General features: G+C 47.6%; 1 protein-coding gene across 24 annotated transcripts in view; it reads right to left on the bottom strand.

Moving 5' to 3' along the window:
- Window positions 1-22,830, bottom strand: part of DYSF (dysferlin) — a 232,013-nt gene that overhangs the window by 155,304 nt on the left and 53,879 nt on the right. For 14 of the 24 annotated variants that reach the window (XM_053587263.1, XM_053587276.1, XM_053587271.1 and 11 more), the window contains exons 5-14: window positions 17,844-17,958; window positions 16,440-16,532; window positions 15,858-16,069; window positions 13,900-14,028; window positions 13,413-13,475; window positions 12,690-12,740; window positions 10,849-10,879; window positions 10,156-10,271; window positions 4,257-4,383; window positions 2,073-2,176 (exon numbers count right to left, since the gene is read on the bottom strand). In XM_053587263.1, coding sequence (XP_053443238.1) covers window positions 2,073-2,176; window positions 4,257-4,383; window positions 10,156-10,271; window positions 10,849-10,879; window positions 12,690-12,740; window positions 13,413-13,475; window positions 13,900-14,028; window positions 15,858-16,069; window positions 16,440-16,532; window positions 17,844-17,958 — 1,041 coding nt within the window. The remainder of the gene's footprint in view (window positions 1-2,072; window positions 2,177-4,256; window positions 4,384-10,155; window positions 10,272-10,848; window positions 10,880-12,689; window positions 12,741-13,412; window positions 13,476-13,899; window positions 14,029-15,857; window positions 16,070-16,439; window positions 16,533-17,843; window positions 17,959-22,830) is intronic. The other 10 variants (XM_053587273.1, XM_053587278.1, XM_053587284.1 and 7 more) reach the window with 1 other exon arrangement.

The following is a 22,830-nucleotide window of genomic DNA, read 5'->3' as shown; positions in this document are numbered from 1 at the left end:
CAGCCACACCTTCCTGTTTTCTTTCTACCTCTAAGGACCCCAGGCCTGCCCCTCCTGATGCCAGGCATCAGACCCGGACCCCAAACCCAAACCAAAACCTCTACGGGATAAAGATCTGCAAGGAGCATTCACACTTCAGCGTGATAGAGTTTAAAATCAGCACCGCCTCTCCATACACATTTTAATTGATGTGTCTGGACTATTTTAATTGAGAACCTGTGTGACTCAGGGAGGAAGGAGTCATCTCTCAGGGGCTTCCAATGGCCAGCTTCAGGAAAATTCATGCAATCATGAATTTGACCAATAATGACCAATATTAACACACTGAATTAATAAATATATCATTGGGCGGTGCCTGTGGCTCAGTGAGTAGGGCGCCGGCCCCATATGCTGAGGGTGGCGGGTTCAAACCCAGCCCCGGCCAAACTGCAACAAAAAAATAGCCGGGCGTTGTGGCGGGTGCCTGTAGTCCCAGCTGCTTGGGAGGCTGAGGCAAGAGAATCGCTTAAGCCCAGGAGTTAGAGGTTGCTGTGAGCCGTGTGACGCCACGGCACTCTACCCGAGGGCAGTATAGTGAGACTCTGTCTCTACAAAAAAAAAAAAAATAAAATAAATATATCATTGAGGTTTATAGCAACCACAAAGGAAAAGGAAAAACAAGGTTCTTCTTTACAGAAAAATGCCAGCTAATAAAGAGAGAAGGGATGATAAAAATCACCACTTTGCAACCCCAAGTAAGTGACTTATCAAGAAAGTAAGGGTATGGTTGGCATTAGGTAAGAGGTTGCTGAGAAATAGACTATCCACTCAATGACAAGATATCACCCACAGATTACTTGCTAATTATGAAGTGGGAACATTTACAAGGGAGAGGCCTGGAGACACCACTTTAACCAAGTGATCAGACTACACGTCACAAGACAACCTAGCAACATTTCTTCCTGTTGTGACGTAATATGACATATAGAGCATGGCCTATGATGAGCTCTTGCCAAAATACTTACTCTGAATCTAATCATGTCTCTAGACTGTAACTTCCAATTTACAAGAAATATAGGGGCCAGAAAAACAGCTTAAACAACATCAGAAACGATGGAGCAAATCTGGAACCTGGACAAATGGCCTATACTCTTCAAAAATTCAATGCCACGAGGTGAGAGAAATGGGAGTGGGGGAGACCACTGGGTAGTCCTGGGAGGAGATCATCAGTGGCTATGGGTGCAGAGGGAAGAGATGGGCCTTGGGGACATGTTTGAATTAGTCAAGAGCTAAACGTGTATTTCAGATGGAGAGAGAAGAAAGGGAAGAGTCAAGGCAGCCCCACATTTCTGCCTTTGATGGGGGTCCCTGGTTAAGACAGAGACTCCTGGACACAAGGCAGGTTGGGGCAGAGAAAATGACTCTTCTAAATACTCCGAGGGGTGGCAGGTGGAGCTGTTTAGAGACATGGAGAGCTCTGGGTTGGAGGGGGTGGTCAGAGAAAGAAAGCTGGGAGTCCTCTGCAGAGAGGGATGGCACCACCTGGGGACAGCCTGGTGGGGGCAGACAAATACTGGGGGGCACCAGCCTGTATGGAGACGTGGGACAGAAATTAACAGGGACTGTAGTGACAGTCCAGCCTCTGGGCAGAAAGTTAGGGTGCAAGGAAGAAGGAAATGTAGGAGTGATCCCAAGGTCACCCAGCAGAGTGGTCTTTCTCTACCAGACTCCTGTCTTAGAAACAATCACATTTGTGTCACATATTTAAAAAGCTTCTCTATTATATGCGTTCATATCAGGTTTCCACACTACTGTTTCATTTCTTCCAAAATATTCCTCTCGCTATACACTGTCCTATATCCTCTCGGGGTCCATCCATACCTATGCGTCTGTCTGTCCATTTCCACACTCGTGCAGGGCAGCCCCTAAGAGCTGAGCCTGTGCGGGTGTCTTGCCACACATCCCAGCTAAGCCCCTCTGTGTGCACACACCTCTAATGGGGGCACCTTGGTCCTGCTCCTGCCCAGCACCATCCACAGAGGTGCCCAGAAGTCCCCCTCCCATGAGAATCCTCCCACTCCCTTGCTCCTTACCATTTTCCCTGCAAAGCTGACCTCCACAAAGGGGTCCACCAAGTTCTTCTTGTTACTGTCAAAGCCGAAGATCTGCTTCACGTTGTCCATCACAGCATCGTCCACTGCAGAGAAGGGCATGCCCAGTCACTGCCCACCTGCTGTTCCACCCCAAGACCCCAACTTCCCCCCACTCTGTCTCCAGGCAGTCCTCATATAGGGACTCAGCCCAGAGACTCCCAAGAGGGAGGACTGTCTCAGAGTAGCAGCCCCTGAGGGCACTGGGTCACTTTGTCCCCACCCCCAGATGGCTCGTTTTCTGTCCCCTCAGCACTGGAAGCTTTCAAACCAGTCTACCAACTGATTAACTGCTTGAATGATTAGAAATCTGTACTCAAAGGACAGAAAATAATCCAGAAAAGGACTAGAAAATGTTATAATAAGGTCCCATTATGGACCCTGGTTGACATTTTCCTTTATATCCCTTAGCACAGTGATTTACTAAAGTTAACCAATAAGGCAATTCTGGCTTAAAAACAAAATAAAACAAAAAAGAGTTTTTAATCGTTGCTGCCCCAAACCATTACTTTACTGAATTAGCCAGATTACATGCATTTATACACAGATGATAGATAGAAAGGTAGCTAGATCTGTGTATGTGCGTCGCATGTATATGTACATATATGTACATACAGCACATGGTGATTATATGTATATAAATGAGCCTAGGGGATGATATGCTAATGTCTACATGAATACGAGAAGCAGCAACAATTAACAGACATTTTTATTCTATTTACCCATCTATTTTGCCTACTCATATTTAAACAACATTGCAGAGAGTTCAACACAAAGCTCTTTCATCTTAAGAAAAGCAAACATTTATATTTCCCCATTCCCATTTGCAAGCTCAGCAGCCTCACTTTCTACATAATTACAACAAATAAATGTTTTTAAGCATGCATTCTAATGCCCATTATTCATTTAAAGGCTTTCCCCATGATTTTGGTCCAAATAAACTTACACAGAAGAAACTCACTTTATTTGTTGAAGTCAGTAGTCAAAGCAAAAACCCTCAAACAATTAGCTTTACAGAAAACTTGTAACCAGGAACCCAAGTTGCAAACACTCTGCTGACTCTGCTGTAGACAGTGATTGGCGTGCTCACACTAATCTACGCTTTAAAATAGTGGCTCACACCTGGGCTGCATGAGACCACCTGGAGCCTTGGAACCATCCCCATTCATGAGTCCCACCCTGACCTGAGTCCATCTGAAATGCTGGAAGGGGGCAAAGGGGTCTGGACTATTTTAAAGTTCCTCAGATGATTTTAATATCAGACCAGGCTGATACCCACGGCTCTAGAATATTCAGTATAATTCCCTCAGCACTTACTGCCCACCCTCAGGATGGGTCCAGTACACAGCCAGCCACTGTGAAAAACCAGGCAGTGACCACACTGGCCTTTCTGGGGGGAAGTGGAGATGGCCACAAGTAGGGTGACCCACTGTCCCAGTTGCCAGGGGCTGAGGGGCTTCCTAGAACATGAGATTTTCACTGTAAAACAGAGACAGTCCCAGGAAAACAAGGATGGCTGGTCACCAGTAGACCAGCATTCTTCATCTGGGAGACAATGGCCCCAGGCATCCTTCCTGTAAACCCTTCCAACCTTAAAGCAACAGCTCCCAGCCCAGTGTGCTGACTTGTGGGACAGGGAAAGAAAATCAGTGAGAACCAGCCCTGAGAACAGAACAGAGTCCAGATGGTGCCGACTCCCCACTAAAACAAAGAAAGTGGGTCTACAGATGGGTGAACAGCAGACCAGGCACAGGGGACACTGGGGTGGAGCCCAGGGGCAGTTCTTACTCTCAGGATTTCTTGCATCTCTGTAACTTCACCAGTACCTATTACTTTTCATTATATTCAATTGCTTTTGTTAAGTATAGAAAAAAATTCTTTGGAAACCTAGAGAGGGTTTGAAGCATCCCCACAGAGAGAGGGGAAGGGCAGGAAGCCAGACAAAGGTGGGCAGTGGGCAGCGAGAGGGCAGGAGGCAGCCTCTGGGGAGAGGGAGGCTCGGGCTGGGGCTGCGAGGCCTCTCTTTCCCCAGAAAGCTGACCCCGGCCCGGCCAGGGGCCCCCCCTCACAGCTCTCCCTAGGCTCCTACAAGCAAGGGGTGGGAGTTGGGGTGAGGGGCAGACTCACTCTGCGGCAAGTCCTCAGCCCTGAAGACCTTCAGGCAGAAGTGAGCTCCTCGCAGCGCCACGCCTGTGGGCCTAAGCAGGTTGCCTTCAATGTCCTCCTTGTCTTCAGAGGGGTCTTTTCTCTCCAGCTGCAAAGCAAGCCAAATCTGATTCCTTTCTGCACTCTCGCACAGGGTCTTGCCTTTCTTCTTTAAGAGCTCAAATGCTGCATTCTAAAGGAGGGCAGAGCTTACAACTGTGCCATCACAGACAAGTTCCTTAACCTGAGGCTCAGCTTCCTGGGCAGCACAGTGCAGACAGTGACGCTGTCCTCCCAGCACTGTGGCAGCATCGTCTTCACTAACCGCATAAACACATTCAGCAGGTTCTCAGCCAACCCTGGTTTCCTTCTCATTCCCCCCAGTTAAAAAATCATACAGGAGGGACTGAGGTCTAAACGAGCCATTCTAGCTTCAATGTCTGCTCATTCACTCAGCACGCTTTTACTGAGTGACCAAGTGTCCCCATTGTGTTAAGAGCGAGGGATAAAGCAATGAATAAGGTGACCACAGAGGCCCTGCCCCATGGAGCTCACCTTCTCGCAGGGAAAACATACCTTTAAGCAAATGAAGGCAACAGAGTGTGCTGCATATTATGCCTGGACAGTAATAACTAAACAGCAGCCAGCACTCACTGATTTTTACACATTCTCTCACCTAATCCTTACAGCACACTCCCTGGGCAGCAGGTCTCAAACTCAGATGCACAAGAGCAACACGTAGGGTCCCCAGGTCACACCCTACTAAGTGTGGAGATCTAGCAGCCTTAAGGCCACATGTGGCCATCTAGGTCCTTAAGTATGGCCTTTTGGCTAAATCCAAATTTTACAGAACAAATTCTTTTATTAAAAGGAGTGCAGCAGAGAAAGATGAAGTCTTTCTTGCTTCTTTTGGTGCTTAAAAAATAACAGTCTTGAAATCAGAAGGCTGCAGCTTCCCCACCCCCACAAGGACCCATGTGGCCATCATTTTTAAAGGTTCCCTGATGATTCCAATTGGCAACAGAAGTTGAGAATCTGTGGCTTCTGGACAACTGTTGCACATCCCAATTAAAATGCAGATTCTAGCCAGGTGCGGTGGCTCACACCTGTAATCTTAGTACTCTAGGAGGCCAAGGTGGGTGGATTGCTTGAGCTCAGGAGTTGGAGACCAACCTGAGCAAGATCAAGATCCCATCTCTAAAAACAGCCAGGTGTTGCAGCAGGCATCTGTAGTCCCAGCTATGTGGGAGGCTGAGACAAGAGAATTGCTTGAGTCTAAGAGTTTGAGGTTGCTGTGAGCTATGACACAGAGGGAGACAAAGGGAGACTCTGTCTCAAAAAAATAATAATGTAAATAATAAAATGCAGGTTCTAGTTCATCTGGGATTGGGTGGGGCCCAAGACTGCATTTCAACAAGTGATGCCTATGCTCCTGGTCCATTGATAGTGCTCTGGGTGCAAGGCCTAGAATGTCCCCACTTCACAGATAAGAAAAAGGAGGCTTAACACAGGCTCAAGCAGAAGCCATGTGCTTAAAGAGCACAGAGTAAAGGGGTTTATAACTGTACTGAGGGGTGATCAGAAAGGCCTCCCAGCCGGAGACCTGGATGATGGACAGCAGACATAGGAGGCAACTTGTGCAGAGGCCCTTGCATGAGGGGAACTTGGCGCTTGCAGGAACAGACTGAAGATCCAGTGGCTGCACTTGGACAAGTGGCAGTGAAGGGACACAAGAGTCAGGCCTTTCCTAAGAGCCTTCTTCTTGGAAAAGTGCCTGGACTAGTCTTGCCCCAGTCCTTGCTCAGTCCACACTTAACACACAGAAGCCTGCCTCAGTTTCCCTGCAACAAAACCCTCCCTTCTAGAAGGCCCCATAGCTCACAAGTGCCCATAAGAAGATTCATCCTGTTTATTCCCCTCAGCTCCTACCAGAAGAAAATGACCATATCCTCTGCTTTGAGGCATCATAAAAGAGTCTATCCTCCTAGACAACAAGCACTGGCTGAGCACCTACTGTCTATGAGACCTGTACTGGGCAAGAGGGGAGATAAAAGAGATCATATTTACTATAGCGTCTCCATCCTCAAAAAACTGAATCTCAGTGATGGAGACAGTTATATAAAACTAACTAGCCCAACAAAGTGCTGAGTGGTGGCCCAAAGGAAAGACCAATAAATTGCCCTGGAGGACAAGGCAGACTTCATGGAGGAAATGGCATCTGAATTGGGTCTTGAGGAACAAATTGTCTTTGGGTAGGCAAAGATAGAAAGGGATTCCAGCAGGTGGAAGGCAAGGGAAGGATGGAAGAGCATCTGGTCTGGCCACAGAATAGCGTCCGTGGAGGTACAGAATGGGAAGTTAGACTGAGGCCAAATCGTCAAGGGCCTTGAAAATCATGATAAGGATTTAGGACTTTATCCTAAAAGCAATGGAAAGTCACTGGATGTTTTTGAACAGAAGACACATGAGTCTACTTGGATTTAAAGATGACTTTAATAAGATGGGGATAACTGGAGAAGCAGGAGATAAGAGAGAACTCAGAGGACACTTAAGAGGAAGTGGCAGAACCTGCTAGCTGTCCCCCCAAATCCATTCTCTTGTTTCCTTCAGTTATAAAACCTCTCATTTTTAGCTGGGAAGCATTAGGATGGACTTTATTTTCAAGGCTCCTGGCCATTTGACTAAGTCCTGGTCAACAAGACTCAAGCATAAATGTGCACAATTTCAGAGGCATGCCTTTAAAAGAAGAGATGTGGCCTCCATTGCCCTTTTTCCACTGGCTGGAATACAGACATGATGATGGGAACTGGAGCAACCATATTGGGTCATGAGATGCAGGATAAAGGCAGTGGATCAGGAGCCAAGGCCTCTGGTCACTGCAGAACAGCATGCCAGCTCTGGACTGCCTGCCCAGGCACTTATGACAGATAGAAATAAATGGCTTCCTTAACTCATGTTAAATTTGAGGCATCTTTGTTATGCCAGCTGACCCTGTATCGTAATTCACACAGAGACGCAGGTGAGAGATGATGGAAGCCTGACCTTAGACTCCCGCCTGGGGATGGGAGGGAGGAGATGTATGCATTGAGCTTTTCATGCCAACAAGACTGGCTAACTGCTTCCATGGGGACTGAGGGATGAAGAATCAAACTCTGGCCTCTGGCTTGTGGGATTAAGTAGATGACAATGCCATTTTCTAAGATGTCCCTGAATATGGAATGGGAACAGGTGTGGGGAGTGGGCAGCCAATGATACTGGGTTTTTCCCGGGGAGCTTCAGAAGCTCACAGTGCTCAGCACCGTGCAGCTCTGCCTTTCTAAGGGAAACTAAGGTTGGAGCTTAGGAAAGATAAGAAAGTCTGGAAACAGCCACTGAGGAAAATGGGCTATTGAGCTAATCACACCCAAGTAAAAGAAGAAGCTGACAGCACCCAGGACCCAGCTGAGTTGGAAAACAGAAACTCATTGTTGTCCAATCAGCACTTTCAGGTGTCTGGAGCCAATGTGTGAAGAATAGGAGAGTGGGGAACACCCGGTATGACAGGAGACTGCCAGGCTACTGAAGAAAGAGGGAGAATTACCCGGGAGCAGGAAGGAATTAACGAGCAGGGGGAAACTGAGAGGGGGCAGGGGCTACACCATAGTGGGAAGGACCGTCATTCAGCAAGGGGGAGAGGGGAAGGCCTCAGACCTGGGTAAGTGAGGACTATTTTCCAAGCTCAGGAAGAAATAAGGTCAGATGTTGACGGTTCATTGGTGAGGGAAGGAAACAACCCAGAGCAATGTCAAAGGAGAGAGGAAAACTGGAAACCTTTGAGCAAAGAGCCTCCTGGCCTGGCTCTGCCCACCAGGGGGCCAGAGAGTGCAGCAGCTTCCAAAGAAGGAGGCCTGCAGAAGTGGAGAAGGGCCTCAGTGAGAAACCAAACGATGGCTACTGCTCCCCCAACCGGAGACCCCAAGAGAAGGGATAGGGGAGTGGAAAATAGTGGCTTCCCCCATGCTTTGTTTCAAGAGAAGTGGCTTCATCAGGGAAAAGCAAGGTTGCGTTAATAGTAAGAAGAAGAAGATGTGTCCTAGAAAAAAATCAAGATTCAGTGATGCCATATAGAAGGAAGAAGGCAAAACGTCTGGAAAGGTGGGCTGTGGAGGGACAGGGCTGGACCTTATGGGACGAGACAGCGAGGACAGAACCTGGGAATGGGATGGCCTTCCGCGCGCTTTCGCCCCTGCACAGCTGAGTTCTCCCTCCCCAACCCTTTCCACAGCAGCTTCCTGAACTCTACTCTTCAGTCAACATCCCCACCCTTCACCCCCTCATGGAAACTGTCCCCCATCCCCAGAAGTGCACTTCCGCGCCCACTTCTCCCAATCCTGACCACCCTAGCTAGGAGGAGGGCCACACCTGACTCCCTCCCACCATCACTCCAACGTCTTTGCTCTCTGAAGCCACACTCTGCGCACGTACCACCATCCCCAGTGTCCCACCAAGCCTAGAATACCTGTCCTCCTTTCCTGGATGATCCCAGCCTTTACTCCACAATCTGCCTGTTTGACTCCCAATTCCTACATAAAATATCAACACCATGTCGGTGGCCATGCCAACAACCCATTCACCAACACAGCTCTTTGTCCTCCAGCAGCAGCTGGGCTCTCTCAACCCTTTAGCTGCCTTCTCAATCCTTCAGCCTCTCGGAAGCAATACTCAACAAAACCTTGATTATGAAACCCCTTCTCTAAAGAGATCTTCCAAACCACCCACCTTCTCCAAACTCCCAGGCATACAGAGCCAACACACAGTAGGCACTCAATAGTGTTCCCTCACCCTTCCTTATGTTTCCTGCTCCTTGGCAACCCTCCTGGTCCTCTCCACTCCCTTCACAGGACCATCAGCCATGATCAGGGCACCCTGCTGCCTCATCCCCTGCCTTCACCGGACCCACCCACAACAACACCTTCCAGCCACCTGCCTCTCTCTGCTTCTCAGCTACAGAGTATCACGAGTGCCTGCCCCACAGCAGTCTCTGATCCAAAGTGGGTGCTCCTGGGTCTGCCAGAAACGCTTTTATTTAAATCTAGCCCTTCATTTCTCTCTCACAATAGTAATTCCGAGCCTTTTCTCCTCTTTCAAGTATATAAAGATGCTGATACCTCCCCAAACCTGAACACTTTTCTTGTTCTTAACACCTGTAAAGAGGATAACGGTATATCCTCAGGCAATAAAATTCAGGTTGCAATGTAATATATAGAGAGAGATAATCTTACCTTTTTTTTGTTTTGTTTGTTTTGTTTTGTTTTGTTTTTGAGATAGTGTTACTATATCGCCCTCGGTAGAGTGCCGTGGCATCAGTGCTCACAGCAACCTTAAACTCTTGGGCTTAAGGGATTCTCTTGTCTCAGCCTCCCAAGTAACTGAGGCTACAGGCACCCACCACAACAACCGGCTATTTTTCCAGTTATCATTTGTTGTTTAGCTGGCCTGGGCCAGGCTCGAACCCATCAGCCTCAGTTTATGTGGCTGGCACCATAACCACTGTGCTACGGGCGCCAAGGCTCACTTTTGCTAAAAGAAAAATATACATGTATTTTTATATAATATGTTTTATATATATATTACATAAAAATATATAAAATACTATATATGTAATATAAATATACGTATGTATTCCAGAAGGATATACACTAGGTATTAACAATGACTCTGAGTGGTAAAATTATGAATGATTCATGTTTTATTTAAACTTTTCTACATGTTCTAAATTTCTCATAATTATCATGTATTCTTTTAAATGAGAAAAAAATAAAATTTTTGCCCTTTGTTGGGGGTCCCCACCATGAAGTGCTAAGTGAGGCACTGTGAGGAGGACCCAGGCAAGTGTACTCACAGGAGTCTCGTCTCCAGGCCCCAGCACACACAGGCTGGCTTTCAGGTAGCCTCTGGCGCCAGCAGAGAGGTCATCAGGGTCTGAGAGCAGCAACCACTTCCTGAGATAGGCATGGCCTGAAAGAGGCAATACGTGTCAGTGATCCCAGAACTGGAACACCTGCATCTGAGACCATGTCCAGGAGCCCAGGATGGACTGCATAGAGTAACATAAAGGACTCTCCCCAGGACGGAAGGCAGGCCTCATATTCTAGAATCAAAAGGTACTATGAGTGTTCATGTAGGTTAGAGTCAGAAATACTAAGAGAAACTCCTATGAGAGGCTGCCAAAGCCCAACTCAAGGCTACATTCCTCCCTGCCCCTGCCCCCAAGAAGTGACCAGAGTGGAAACTGGGGTGAGAAAGCCTGAACTCAACATCCAAAGGACCTATCCCTGTCGGTGACCTGGTCTCCAACTAGCCCTGCTGGGGGCTTTCAGGTATACCATCCCTGAACAGGCCAACAGAGACACTGTTGGGTCATGCTCTTCCTGAGGGCCTATTTTTCTTGGATGATGAGTACATGCCTTCTCTTCCAATATCAACCCCCTCCTCTAATTCCCCTAGAAAGAAAGAGTGAGATTCCCAAACAGGTGTCCCCAGTCAGCATCCATAACCCAAATACGAGGATATGGCCAAAGTGATGAGCACTCACGGGGCTCTCTGTAGATGGTGCCCACGTCCATCTGAAATCAGAGAGAGGAAACACAAATCATACTCTTGCCATTGCAGAATTCAACAGAACATGGTACACTATACAATTCCATTAAAAACCTGAGGAACATAGGGAAGCATTCGTTATTTGACACTACATGGGAATACATTTTGATCCCAGTTTGGGAAAGTATACTTATTCACAAAAAAGATAGAGAAAAGGGAATACAACAAAATGGTAATTCTGCTATCTTTGGGTGGTAATATTTAGGTGATTTTTATTTTATTGTTTATTCTTTCCTGTCTTTTATCATTTTCTATTAAAAAATCATAGATCCTCAGGATGGTGATAGTGGGGAAGGCTGCAGAGGGCAGGGTGGGCAGGAACTATCTGGGAAATCTTTGTACATTCCACTCAATTTTTGCGTAAACCTAAAACTACCCTAAAAAGTAGTCTTCTTTTAAATCACAGATTACTTCTATAATTAGAAAAAAATCCAACTATTTTTTAATTTATTCTCAGAAAAAAAACGTAAAGATTAGAAATTCAAAACCTAAGTGTTACACAATGACTCAAGCTCAAGCCATTCCTTTAAAAAAAAATACTTCTCCAGAAAAATACTTAATTTTTCATCTTGTGACCACGTCCCAGAGAAAGGAGACATTATTTATATAGATAGCAGGGTTAAAATAAGCCCGTGCTCTTTCTTTCCTTTGATAAATCCTTGAAGATTCTAAAATTAGAAAATCAATAAGAATTATATTAAGACACTATTCAAGTCTCCTTTACTCTGTGTAACTACCAGTTGCCTTTACTTTATGTAATCTGTTAAATCCATCCTCTGAGGGGGATTGTACAGTCAGGCCACTTCTGGGCAAATGAGCAGGGTGGAGCAGCCCCTCTCCACTGCCCCCCCGCCCCCCGGGGCTCTACACCTGAACCCTGCTCCCAGCCCAGAGTGTAAGTGAGGTCAGGACATACAGACCATGTCCTCAGCCAAGATTAGGAGGGCTACCTAAACTCAAATTCCACACTGCCTTCCCAAGTGTAGGGACAAATATGAATTAAAAAGAAAAGACTTAATCTACTTATTGGAAATAAAGGAAGAGATTTCCCTCCCCTCTCTTTTGGTGGGAACATTTATCTTATAAAACTTGTTAATGTAAGTAATTTCTCTGTCTCTTTGAAATGTACCTTTTTAGAAATTAAATAAGCTTTTTGTCAGCTTTTTGACATAGCATGTCTTTCTCAGGGACCCCTGAGCCCTCTCTTTGAAAAGTAAATGCCAAGGGAGATGGCCACCCCTATCCCCCAGTTTCACTGGGAAGGTAGGAGCTTAACTTCAGTCGTAACACTACTTCCTGTAATAAAGATAGCTTGATTTTTGTTTTCTCTTTTGGATAAAGTAAATTTGCAAACACAAATGGCCAAGTGGATCTAAGATAAATCTAGGATGAACAGTGTGTGACCAGTGGTGCTGTGGAGCCCCTTTACTCAAGGACCAGTTACTGCTCATCTGGAGAACATGGCGGGGTGGAATGGGCACCCCGGCTGGCAATGAGGTTGCTTTCTGGCTGTGCTGGCAATGAGGTTGCTTTCTGTCTGCAGTCTCTTAGCGGATTGCCTGTGATGTGCGTCACACTCTGCTTTAACATTTCTTCAGTGATGAAGGTGCTTTCCTTCTCTTTTGTGGAGAAGATCTGGGGTCATTTTAATTACATTTTCCCAACACAAACCGAGATGTACAGGGTCTCCGGAGTGCCAGCCCCTTCCCAGTACCCAGGGAGCCTCCACTAGCAGGGAGGAGTGAGAAGTCTGCCTTCAAACAGATAAACAATTACCCGGAACTCCCCGAGGAGAGCATCTGTCCTGAGGGAACGGGAGTCCACCACCTGGAGGGAAAGAGCAGTGAAGACTCAGCCAATAGGAAACACTCAATTCCAGAGATCTTTCTAAGCAGTGCTTACCCCTCACTAGAGCCCCAGGAGCAGATACTGTCATCCCCATTTTATGGATGGAGAAATAGATGGCAGGACTTGCACAAAGCCACACAACCCCGAAACAGCACTGGCAGTACTAGAATGAAGACGGTCCGGCTCCAGAGCCCACACTTCAGCCACTAGACTATACGGCCTCTTGGAGCAGGTGGAGAGCTGAGGCCCAGAGAAAAAGAAAATCCTGGCCAGAAGCAGGTACACGGACAAACAAATTAAGATGAAAACTAAAATGCGCAGGACAACAAATGGTTCAAGGACCCAGATCTGAGGCCCCTGGGGCATGCTGAGCTCTGGGGTCTCCCCCGGCTATGGCCTCAGGGCTGAGCTGCTGTTGGCATCGTGTGACCTGCAGAGCCTGAGCATGGGTGGCTCCGCATCCCCCTTCTCTCTCACACACACACACACACACACACACACACGCACACTGAGACACAACATGCACCAAGTCACATGTGCACATGCACACTGACACACGCATGTACACATCTGTACCCTGCACACACACAGGTACGCACTGACATGCAGTGTGAACACACAGCCCAGGGAGAACACAGTGCGGAGACTTACCGTGATAAAGACGGGCTCATCAAACAGCTCTGCGGGAGACTCAACCAAATTGAAGAAAAGCGTCTGTTGGTCCAGAGCACAAGAGAGACTCATCAGTGCCTGCTGACCCCTCAGGCCAGGAGGAGGGTGGACTACTACCCACAAGGCTTCAGGCCTGATAGTTTAATCCCCACAGAAAATGTCGCTTGAGCTCAGCTCTCAGGATTCGACCAAATCTAGGGTGTTCCACCCCTGACCTCACCAGAGATGGTCATCTCAGGGATGGGTGGATGGCCAGCCCTTTAGGATGACTGGGATGTGGAGCAGCAGGAGCCCAAGGTGGGAACAAGAGCTAGAGCCCTTTCCCCAATTCCTCCTCAGCACCCAATGTGCTTCCCCATATTAGCGCCACGGGTAAAAACTCTTGAATGAATCACCAAGTGCTTGGCTTTGAGCTCCAGGTGGGAGGCCCACCAAGGTTCTGGCCCTGATGCCCAGTATCTCCCACCTCATTGAAGAGTGGGCTGTTCCCCTTGTGAATCCGCGTCCTCTTGGTGTGCCCAGCAGCAGTAACCTTGACCACAGGCTTGATGTTCGCCCCTGGTAGCTGGCGCCCCTCGATCACCTGGACCCTGATCTGAAAGACGGGAGGAAGGGAGAAAGCTTAGGCAGGCAGGAAGGAAGGGACCACCCACCATTCTCCCCAAGGGTCAGAAATCTCAGGGACTATCTCACTGCTGGCCTCTTGGGAAGAGTATTAAAAAGGAATTAGGAAGAGCATCATATGAACAATCTTATTTTCCCACCAAGGTCCTTTGCATCTATAAAATTCCATAGTTCCACAGAAGAGTTGCCAGGCTTCCCCAGTAAGCTACCAGCATTAAGCCCCAGGAGTGGGCAGATACGGCCCTTGGTTCCTTTCATGCAGACATTGGCACAAGCCCCACAGAGATCCCACTGATACTGACATTTTTAAGTGGCTTGAATATTCTTCACAGACAATTCTCTCAGAGATTGGACTTCCAAAGTGAAATGACCCCATAAATAGTCTTTGCTCTTTTTTATTTATTTGTTTTGTTTTGTACTGTTTAGAAAATAGGTCTCACTCTGTCACCAAGGCTGGAGTGCAGTGGCTCAATCATAGCCCCCTGCCGTCTACAACTCCTGGGCTCAAGGGATCCCCCTACCCCAGCCTCTCAAAGTGCAGGGATTACAGGTGAAGGAACACTTCGTCCAGCCTATTCTTTACATTATAAGATGTAATACTTTCTCACATAATGATATTTTTTTGCCACTGACCTTTAACTAAATGAAGATTTCAAAAATCTATGCATCCAAATATTAGACAAAATACTTTAAAATATTAAAACAAAATTTTTTAAAAATAAAATGTTTACTGGTTCCACTTGAGAAACAACTATTATTTATTGACCAATTATTTTTTTAAAAAATAAGGTACTATGGAAACATATATTATTAGTAACAGTGGGATGGTGGATGAGTGATTTTTATTCTCTTCATTTTGCTATATTCTCCAAACATTCTACTATAAACATACATTACTTTTGTAAAAGAAAAAAGGCAAGAAGAACATATCTTGGGAATAATAGTACAGGAGCTATAATTTTGTCTCTTAGGGCAAATGCAGTGGTTATAGCTTTTGCTTAAATTACCAAGATTTCGAACTGAAATATATTTTTACAATTGATTTGTTGCACTTAATAAATAGAAATTAAAGTTTTCTGTTTTTAACTTTAAAGGCAGTTCTGAAGAGTTAAATATCACTAAGTGAAAATACACCAAAATGGAAAATTCCTTTGAAAAGAAAAAGTGAAGGCTAAAAAAATGGGATGGATTTTGAATAAAAATGTGTCAAAGGGTTAATATTAATTGCTTTTATTCTGTAAAGAGATGAAACAAATTCAAATCCTATATGACTTTCAGAAAAATCCATGGCTGTAAGTACAGGGCTAGATAGAGGGAGAAGCAGATACTACTCAGAGCTCCTTAGATCAAGGGATCTTCTTAAGATGGGGATTCTGATTTAGCAGGTGCAGCAGAGCCTGGAGATTCTGCATGTCTAACTAGTATCAGGTGATACTGATGCTGCTGGACACAGCCCATACTTTGAATAGCAAGGAGCTTGCTAGTTAGATAAGCCTTGGTTAGGAAAACAAGTAAGAGAGGAGAAGGCTGTAGAGATGACTATCAAATCTCTGCAGTGCCTTTTTTGTTTTGTTTTTAAGCACAAAACCATGGAGCTGGGCAAAAGCCTGTTCTGAGGACCTGAAATGTGAACTCCCTATTCAGCATCTGCCTAGGCCCTAGGAAACCACAGATCCCCTCCTGAGAGGGCCCTTAAGATCCCATGCACATCTCTCCCTGGACAGACCCCACAGGTGCCTAACACCTGTAGCTGTTGCTGAGCTAAAGGAGAAGCCTGGGGTCAGAGAGCTCATTCTGCACCTGGAAGTCCTGAGGTTTGTCCGACAGCAGCTTTCTGGATGCAGACGTGCTTCTCTTTCTTTTGCTACTGGGGTGGTAGGGGGGAGGATAAGAAGGTGGTTTCCTGGGGGTGGTGGGAGCCCCAGGGCCTGGGGCGCCGCTCTGATCCAGAAGTGGCTCTGCCTCGTCTCCAGTGAGCCCCTGGTCCTCGGTGTCTTCCTCTCCTCCTGTGTCTGGAAGGGGAGTGTCCTAATGAGGCCTGGGTCCCTTGGGCTTTGCCCTTGAGTCCCAGTCCCCCGTGGGTGGAGGATCCAAAGGGCTCAGGCACCAGGACCCAACTCCCCTCCTTTGCCCCCCACCAAATCAGTGAGCCAGGATGGATGAGGCAGAAAGGAAAGAAGCTTCCAACAGCTGAAATTTGAGGACAGTCAGTCCAGTTAGTCAACAAGTAGAAAATAGAATGGCCCTAGCCCTCCAGTACCTAGTCCCCAAGGATGAGCCCTCCAGCACCCCGCCCCACTATAAGGAGCTGATTGTGGCAGCTAGTAAGAAGGTTACAGGCAGGAGTATCTGGGATCAGGACAGCCCTGGCATGTGTCTCACCCGTGGGACCCAGCCACTTCTTTCCAGAATATCTTGTGTCCACGGTGCTCTCACTGAGCAGAGACCAAGTCTCGGCCCGGCTCTGTCCCCCACCTGGCTTGTGGGTAGAGCATAGCTCAGGAGGGGCAGGGTGGAGCTGGAGTGAAGGATGGCAACCTACTGCACCCCCAACCCAACCCTGCTTTCAGGGCCCGTCCCAACCCAGCACACAGCTCAGAAATTGTTGCCCTGTCTGCAGGGGATGGTCCCTTCTCACCACATTTCAAGCAATACCAAGAGACCTCCCCTGATCAACCCAAACCTGTCAGACTCACCCCAATGTGGTCCCCAGCCTTCGAGCTCTCCACCCTCCCCACCCTCCATCCCCAGGAACACTCTTCCTCCTACCCAGCGCCCCCAGCTATAGTGTAGCTCAGAACTTGCCAGGTTAGCCCAGCCCAGACTGATCTCCCCGTCTCTAAGCTCAGACAGTGCTGAGACCCACAGAATGGTCCTGCTCTGCCTCCCTCACCACTGAGCCCCACTCAGGGCTGGGCTTCTGGACAGACACAGGGCACACCTGCCACAGGGGCTGCTCACATTTTAATGCTGTTTGTTTCACTCAGAAAAAAATGCTAGAGTCTTTCCCACGGGCAGTGGCCCATCTGTGCAGCCTTCTCCCCACCCCGGCAGGCTGGACCTCATAGGGACTATGCCAGCTCTCAGGCCTAGGCCCCCAACTGGCCAGCCAGCCTCCCTGGGCTGGTCCTTGCCTGACAAGCCCAGCAGAGACAAGCAGAGAGGAGGCAGGCGCAGGACTTAGCTAATTCAGTCTGCTCATTTCATAGATGATAATCTGTAGGCACAGAGATGGGGAGTAACCAGCCCAAAGTGTCACACAGCCACTCAGTGTCAAAGGCAAGACTAGAACTCAGGTTCCCTGACTTCAGCTCAGGGATCTTTCAAGAACAAACTAGGAATGTACACAGCTATGATTTAATAAAAAATAAATAAATAAAAAGAACAAACTAAGGTATTTTTGCTGTTTGTTTGTCATATGCCATCACTGAAGGCTTGCTGGGGGCCAGAGCAGGGAACCATCCAGTTCTGGGGAGTTTGGAGGCTTCAGCTATCACCTGGGACAGACCTCATCCCAGCACACCCCTCTCAGAGCTGCACAAGGCAGGGCCCGCTCCCCAGGCAGCTAGGGCTGGGTGGACCCTTCACACCACTTCCAACAACCCCTCTTTCTACAGGGCAGAAGGCAGCTCTCAGGACCCCCCTCTGTCCTCCAGGCCTGGGCAACCCCACATGGGCAAGGCAGCAAGGGTGAGGGAACCCTGCCACAATCCCCAGCCCTCAGACTTGGGAGCGACTGCCAGCCTTCTTGCGGGGGCCCGGTCAAGCCAAGGTTCGGCTCCTCACCAGCCACCATGTCAAAGTCAGGCAGAGTCGGGGAGGGTTCCAGAGGAGTGGAGGATGGGAACGGGGGCACAGCTCCAGGGAGTGGCGTGTAGGACACCTGCAGGACCAGGGAGGCCTGGAAGAGACGGAGAGGATGGGCAGCAGATTAGTACACTGGCCTCGGACCAATGTCCTCCAGCATCTTTCCTGCTTCTTGCATCCCTCTACCAAGGAATATGGCTCTAACAAGGGTGAGGTTTACTATGTGACAAAGCTACATAGTCAGATAGTTAAGGGCAGAATCCGAGATTAAATTCCACCACTCACGAGCTGTGTGACCTTGAACAAGATCTGTCACCTCTCTGTGCCTCAGTTTCCTTGTCTGTAAAATGGGAGTAGTAGTAGGACTAGTACCTTCCTCACAGGGTCAGATGAGGATTAAAGGCATTGATAGAGGATGCAATAAGCCGCTATGAGTGAATCTAGGATCCAACCTCTCCCGCAGGATTTTCCAACTCTTAGCCTAGGCCTGTCTTCAGAAAAATGAACCCTTGGCCACTCTGCTCAGCCAAGGGCCCGCCCCTCATTTCTCCAGAGACAATTCAGCTTTGCTTTGCTTGGGCAGCCCCCAAGAGTTTGGGGTACTTCACATCTTTCTGAGCCCCCTTCTCTCCTAGAAGCTCCTCTGCTGCCCACCCACCCTCAGCTGCCCTGGCTTTGACTAGCTGAGAGGAGGATGACTGTCCACACTCATCACGTGGACAAAGGAAGGCTGCCCATCTCCCCCACCCCACCCCCCACCACCTCCACCTAAGACTCGCATTGGCAGCCTCTCCAGTCTCACAGTGCCCAGGCCCACAGGGACAAGCCTCTGGGGCAGCCATGTTTTTAATCAAAGTAATAAATATTCCATTTAAGAAAATGTGGATGGCACAAAAACCATAAAGAAGAAAAATAGTGCAAAATAAAACAGATGGTCCATCTTTCCCTGCCTCAACATTTTTATATGCTCTAATTCTCCCCAATCTTTTTAAACTAACTGTATACAAAATGCTTTTCTTTTACTTAATGTTGGGCAGGAAGCATTTCCCCAAGTCTTGAAAAACCCTTTATGTACATAATTTTTTTCTTTTTTTGGAGACAGAGTCTCACTTGTCACCCTTGGTAGAGTACCATGGCGTCACAGCTCACAGCAACCTCAAACTCTTGGGCTCAAGTGTCTCAGCCTCCTGAGTAGCTGGGTCTATAGGTGCCTACCACAACGCCCGGCTATTTTTAGAGATGGGGCCTCACTCTTGCTCAGGCTGGTCTCGAACCTGTGAGCAATCCACCCACCTCGGCCTCCCAGAGTGCTAGGATTACAGGCATGAGCCACTGCGCCCAGCCTATGGACATAATTTTTAGTGATGCATAATCTTCCTCTGAGTATCTCTAGCACATGTCGCTGTACAACTCCACTGAATAACACCGGAGACATATAAAGATTCCTGGAGCAAACCCTATCCTGAAACTGAAGAGGTTGAATGTCTCAGCCTTTCTCCCTTTCAACTGGGTACTGTGAGGGGGCAGCCACTTAGAGGAGGGCTCATAACACTAAGGAAGGAGGCCAGAGCCAACTCAGCCTCCCAGGAGACCCCCAAAGACAACTGAGACTCTAAGTCCCAGATCCAAGACTTGGCAGTAATCGGTCCTGCAGGTTCATAAACCACCACTAGGCGGCGCTACCTGAGCAGCCAGCGCCCGCACCCTCAGCTCTGGCAACTCTGAGGAAAAAGAAGAATCTTCCCACCTGGCTTATTGTACCCTCAATGAATACCCAACAATAAAAAAAAAAAAAAAAAAGAATCTTCCCGCTCCCACCCAGATGCCACATCCAGCTCCTGGAAAAACTGATCTAGAAGGTCTAAGGGGGGTCTCAGCATGTGGATTTTTAACAACTGTCTTGGAGCTTTTATCTGCTCCACCAAAAGGCAAGTTGGGCTCTTTGGAGAAATAACTAATTCCAAGGCTAGGGCAGGGAAGATGAACCTGGACCATCTTTTTGTGCCAGAAAGGAAGGAAATGCTCGGTGAATGATAAACATGTCAGAAGAAGGCAGAAACCAACTGTCTGGCTCCCGCTGGCCAAACTGGGAAAATTTAAACATGAAAATAAATAATGATAGTAAAAGGTTAAGGCATTGAATAAAATAAAATACATGAATCCATACTGAAATAAATAGGACAGGAGAAACCTTTTCCTTACAGTGGAATGCGACTGATATATTCCTTACAGTGGAATGCGAACAAAATAATCGATTTAGAACATCACTATTTAGCAACCATCAAAACAATAACTAATTCAACCAAGAAACAACCATGGATGTTAAAATTCATGAGTAAATGTTAGATGAAAAATAAGTTATTAGAGACTCACAAAGCATCCCCACCCACAAAATTCCTACTTATTAGAAGGGGGAGTAGATGGATGATTAGCAGAGAAATCCAGCAAATGCTAGTTTAATCAGATGGTCACGGTCATCAGTGCAGTAATGAAACAAATCAAAATCATGCCACCTGACAGAGGACAGTGAGAGCCACACAACATCACTTATGTTACATTCATGCCAAAGATGCACAACCCAAATCTAATTACCGGGAAACATCAAACAAACCCAGATGGAGAAAGGTTCTACAAAATAACTGGCCTGTATTTACTAAAGTGGCAGACTACAAGGTTGTAAAAGTCCAAGAAAGACAGGAGTTATTCCATATGGGAGGACACCAAAGAGACAAAACAATGAAATGTAATACATGATCCTTAACTGCATCCTTCTGCTCTGAAGGAACTGTTGAAAAAAACTGATGAATCTTAAATGGGCTTCTGTGGATTAGAGGAAAGTGCTGTATAAATGTTAGTTTCCTCCTTTTGAAGGCTGTGTTGTAGTTATGGAAGAGAAAATCCTTAACCAGAGAGATACACACCAAGGTCAGGATAATGGGCCAGGAGGTTGGCACCTTAGTCTCAAATGGTTTAGGACAAAATGCTCTTCAGACTATACTTGGCAACTTTTCTCTCAACCTGAAATTATTTCAAAATAAAATGTTCAAGAAATCTGAGAAAGCTGATAGAAACCATAACCACGGGAATCTCACTCACTCTTCAGAGACAAAGAAAGCCCCTACCCACTCATGTCAATTGCCACCCTCCAGGAGCAGTACAAAGTCTGGGCCAGCCACATAACTTACAGGCCCAGTGAAAAATGAAAATATGGAGCCCCTTATTCAAAAAGTATTAAGAATTTCAAGATGCAACAGTAGAGAGAGAATTCAACCAAGCACAAGCCCTTCTGAGCATGGAGCCTCATGCAGCTGCCCATGAGGAGTGGCCAGTCCTGCGTGGAGTTTTTGCTGAGCTTGGCCTGACTTGAGCCCATATCTGAAAGCTGGAGAGTGGAGGCCCTGCCTGACATGTCTGGCCTGACCCATTGATTCATTAACTCCCTTATTCATTCCCTCCACATGTATATGTATCAAGCACCCACTAGGGGCCAAGCACTATTCAAGGTCCTAGGGATATTTCTGTGAGCAAAACTAAGGCTGATATATTGGTAGAAGAGACAAACAAGAAACAAAAAAAAAATGTGTAAACTATGTAGTATGTTAGAAAGAAAAGGAAAAGGAAACCAGAGCAGGAAGAATCAGGGCAGCAAGAGAGGTTGTCAGTTGCAGTGTTAAGTCCAGTGGTCTGGGTGAACCCCAGGGAGATGAGCATAATTAAACAACAACTTGAAAGAGCCACACCTTGGCTACCCTTGAAACCCTGACCCTGGGACCTGAGCACCTTGAAAAGTAGCCTTTCCTATTTCTGGGGGCTCACCCATCCTTTCCACCCCCTCTAAACCATCTGGGGCTTCTGTACACCATCTCTGTGCAGAGGTGGGAGCCACCAGAGTAAAACCACTCCACGCCATGGCCTGGTGCCTGCACCTCAGCCTGGGGGCCCCAGAGTAGCCTCTGCCAGAAGGAGGAAGGACCAGTTGCCCTGGAAACTGAAGACCATCCAGGCAGCCCCTGAGAGGGACTCCTGAGCTTCAGGTGCTTCTACACTGACAGCCTCACCCCAGGCTCCTGAAGAACTGGCAACATCCCAGTGGCACAGGCACTTGAATGAGACTCCTAGCTAAGAGCCAGGCCCTTGTTAATATGCCCATTAAGAGCCACAGGAACATCTCTGCAGCCTTGGAGGCTCTAGCCCAGAGTCTAGAACAGATCTGCCCACCAGAGGGCAGCCTCCAGGGAACATGGCTTCAGGAACAGGGTAGTTAAGACCAAAGGCCTGTAGCTCTACTGAGGATCTATAGGAAAGGGGGCATCTCTGTGGGCCCTACCCAGAATCAGGGCCTCCATCCTGAGGTATGATAGCATAACTCAGCCCTGTTCCCTTTTCCAGACAACCAGAGCTGAAATTTTCTTCCAATGGGATATATATGAGCCCTGTGCCTGCCCATTCCACACGACCTTGACCTTGAATTCCCAGTGGGACTCTTTTCAAGGCCCTCCACATCAAGGTACCCCACCTGATAGCCCAGTCATGTCTCCATCCCAGCAACACTGTGGGTATTATCAATAAAGTGTACACTAAAGCACACTACCCTGGAGCGAGGGGACCCTTCAGTCACCCATGTGTGGCATCTGAGAGCCCACAGTCAACACGGTCAGCAGAACTCTGCGGCTCCTGTCTTCCCCTCAGCTAAGAGGGCTCAGGAAACTGAAGGCAAAGTCAGGGAACGACCTGGTCAGATGCTCCCAGGCCCTGGCCCTGCAGCAGGTCATGCAGTCGGGCCCTTGGCACACCCTACTGTGCCAAGACCATTGCTTGCCACCAACTTCCCACCCCCAACTCAAACACACACATGGGTGGGCAGGCAAGGCCTAGTATGTGCCTGGCTCTCACCTTTCCCTCAAACAACCTCCAGAAGTGGGTGGAGGGTAAGATGCAACCTGGGCTCACATAGGTTTGGTTGGCA

This window comes from Nycticebus coucang, chromosome 4, assembly GCF_027406575.1.
Source record: "Nycticebus coucang isolate mNycCou1 chromosome 4, mNycCou1.pri, whole genome shotgun sequence".
In the NCBI taxonomy this organism is placed as follows: Eukaryota; Metazoa; Chordata; class Mammalia; order Primates; family Lorisidae; genus Nycticebus; species Nycticebus coucang.
Note: the sequence above shows the minus strand (reverse complement) of the source record. Positions and strands in the feature narration are given on the sequence as shown.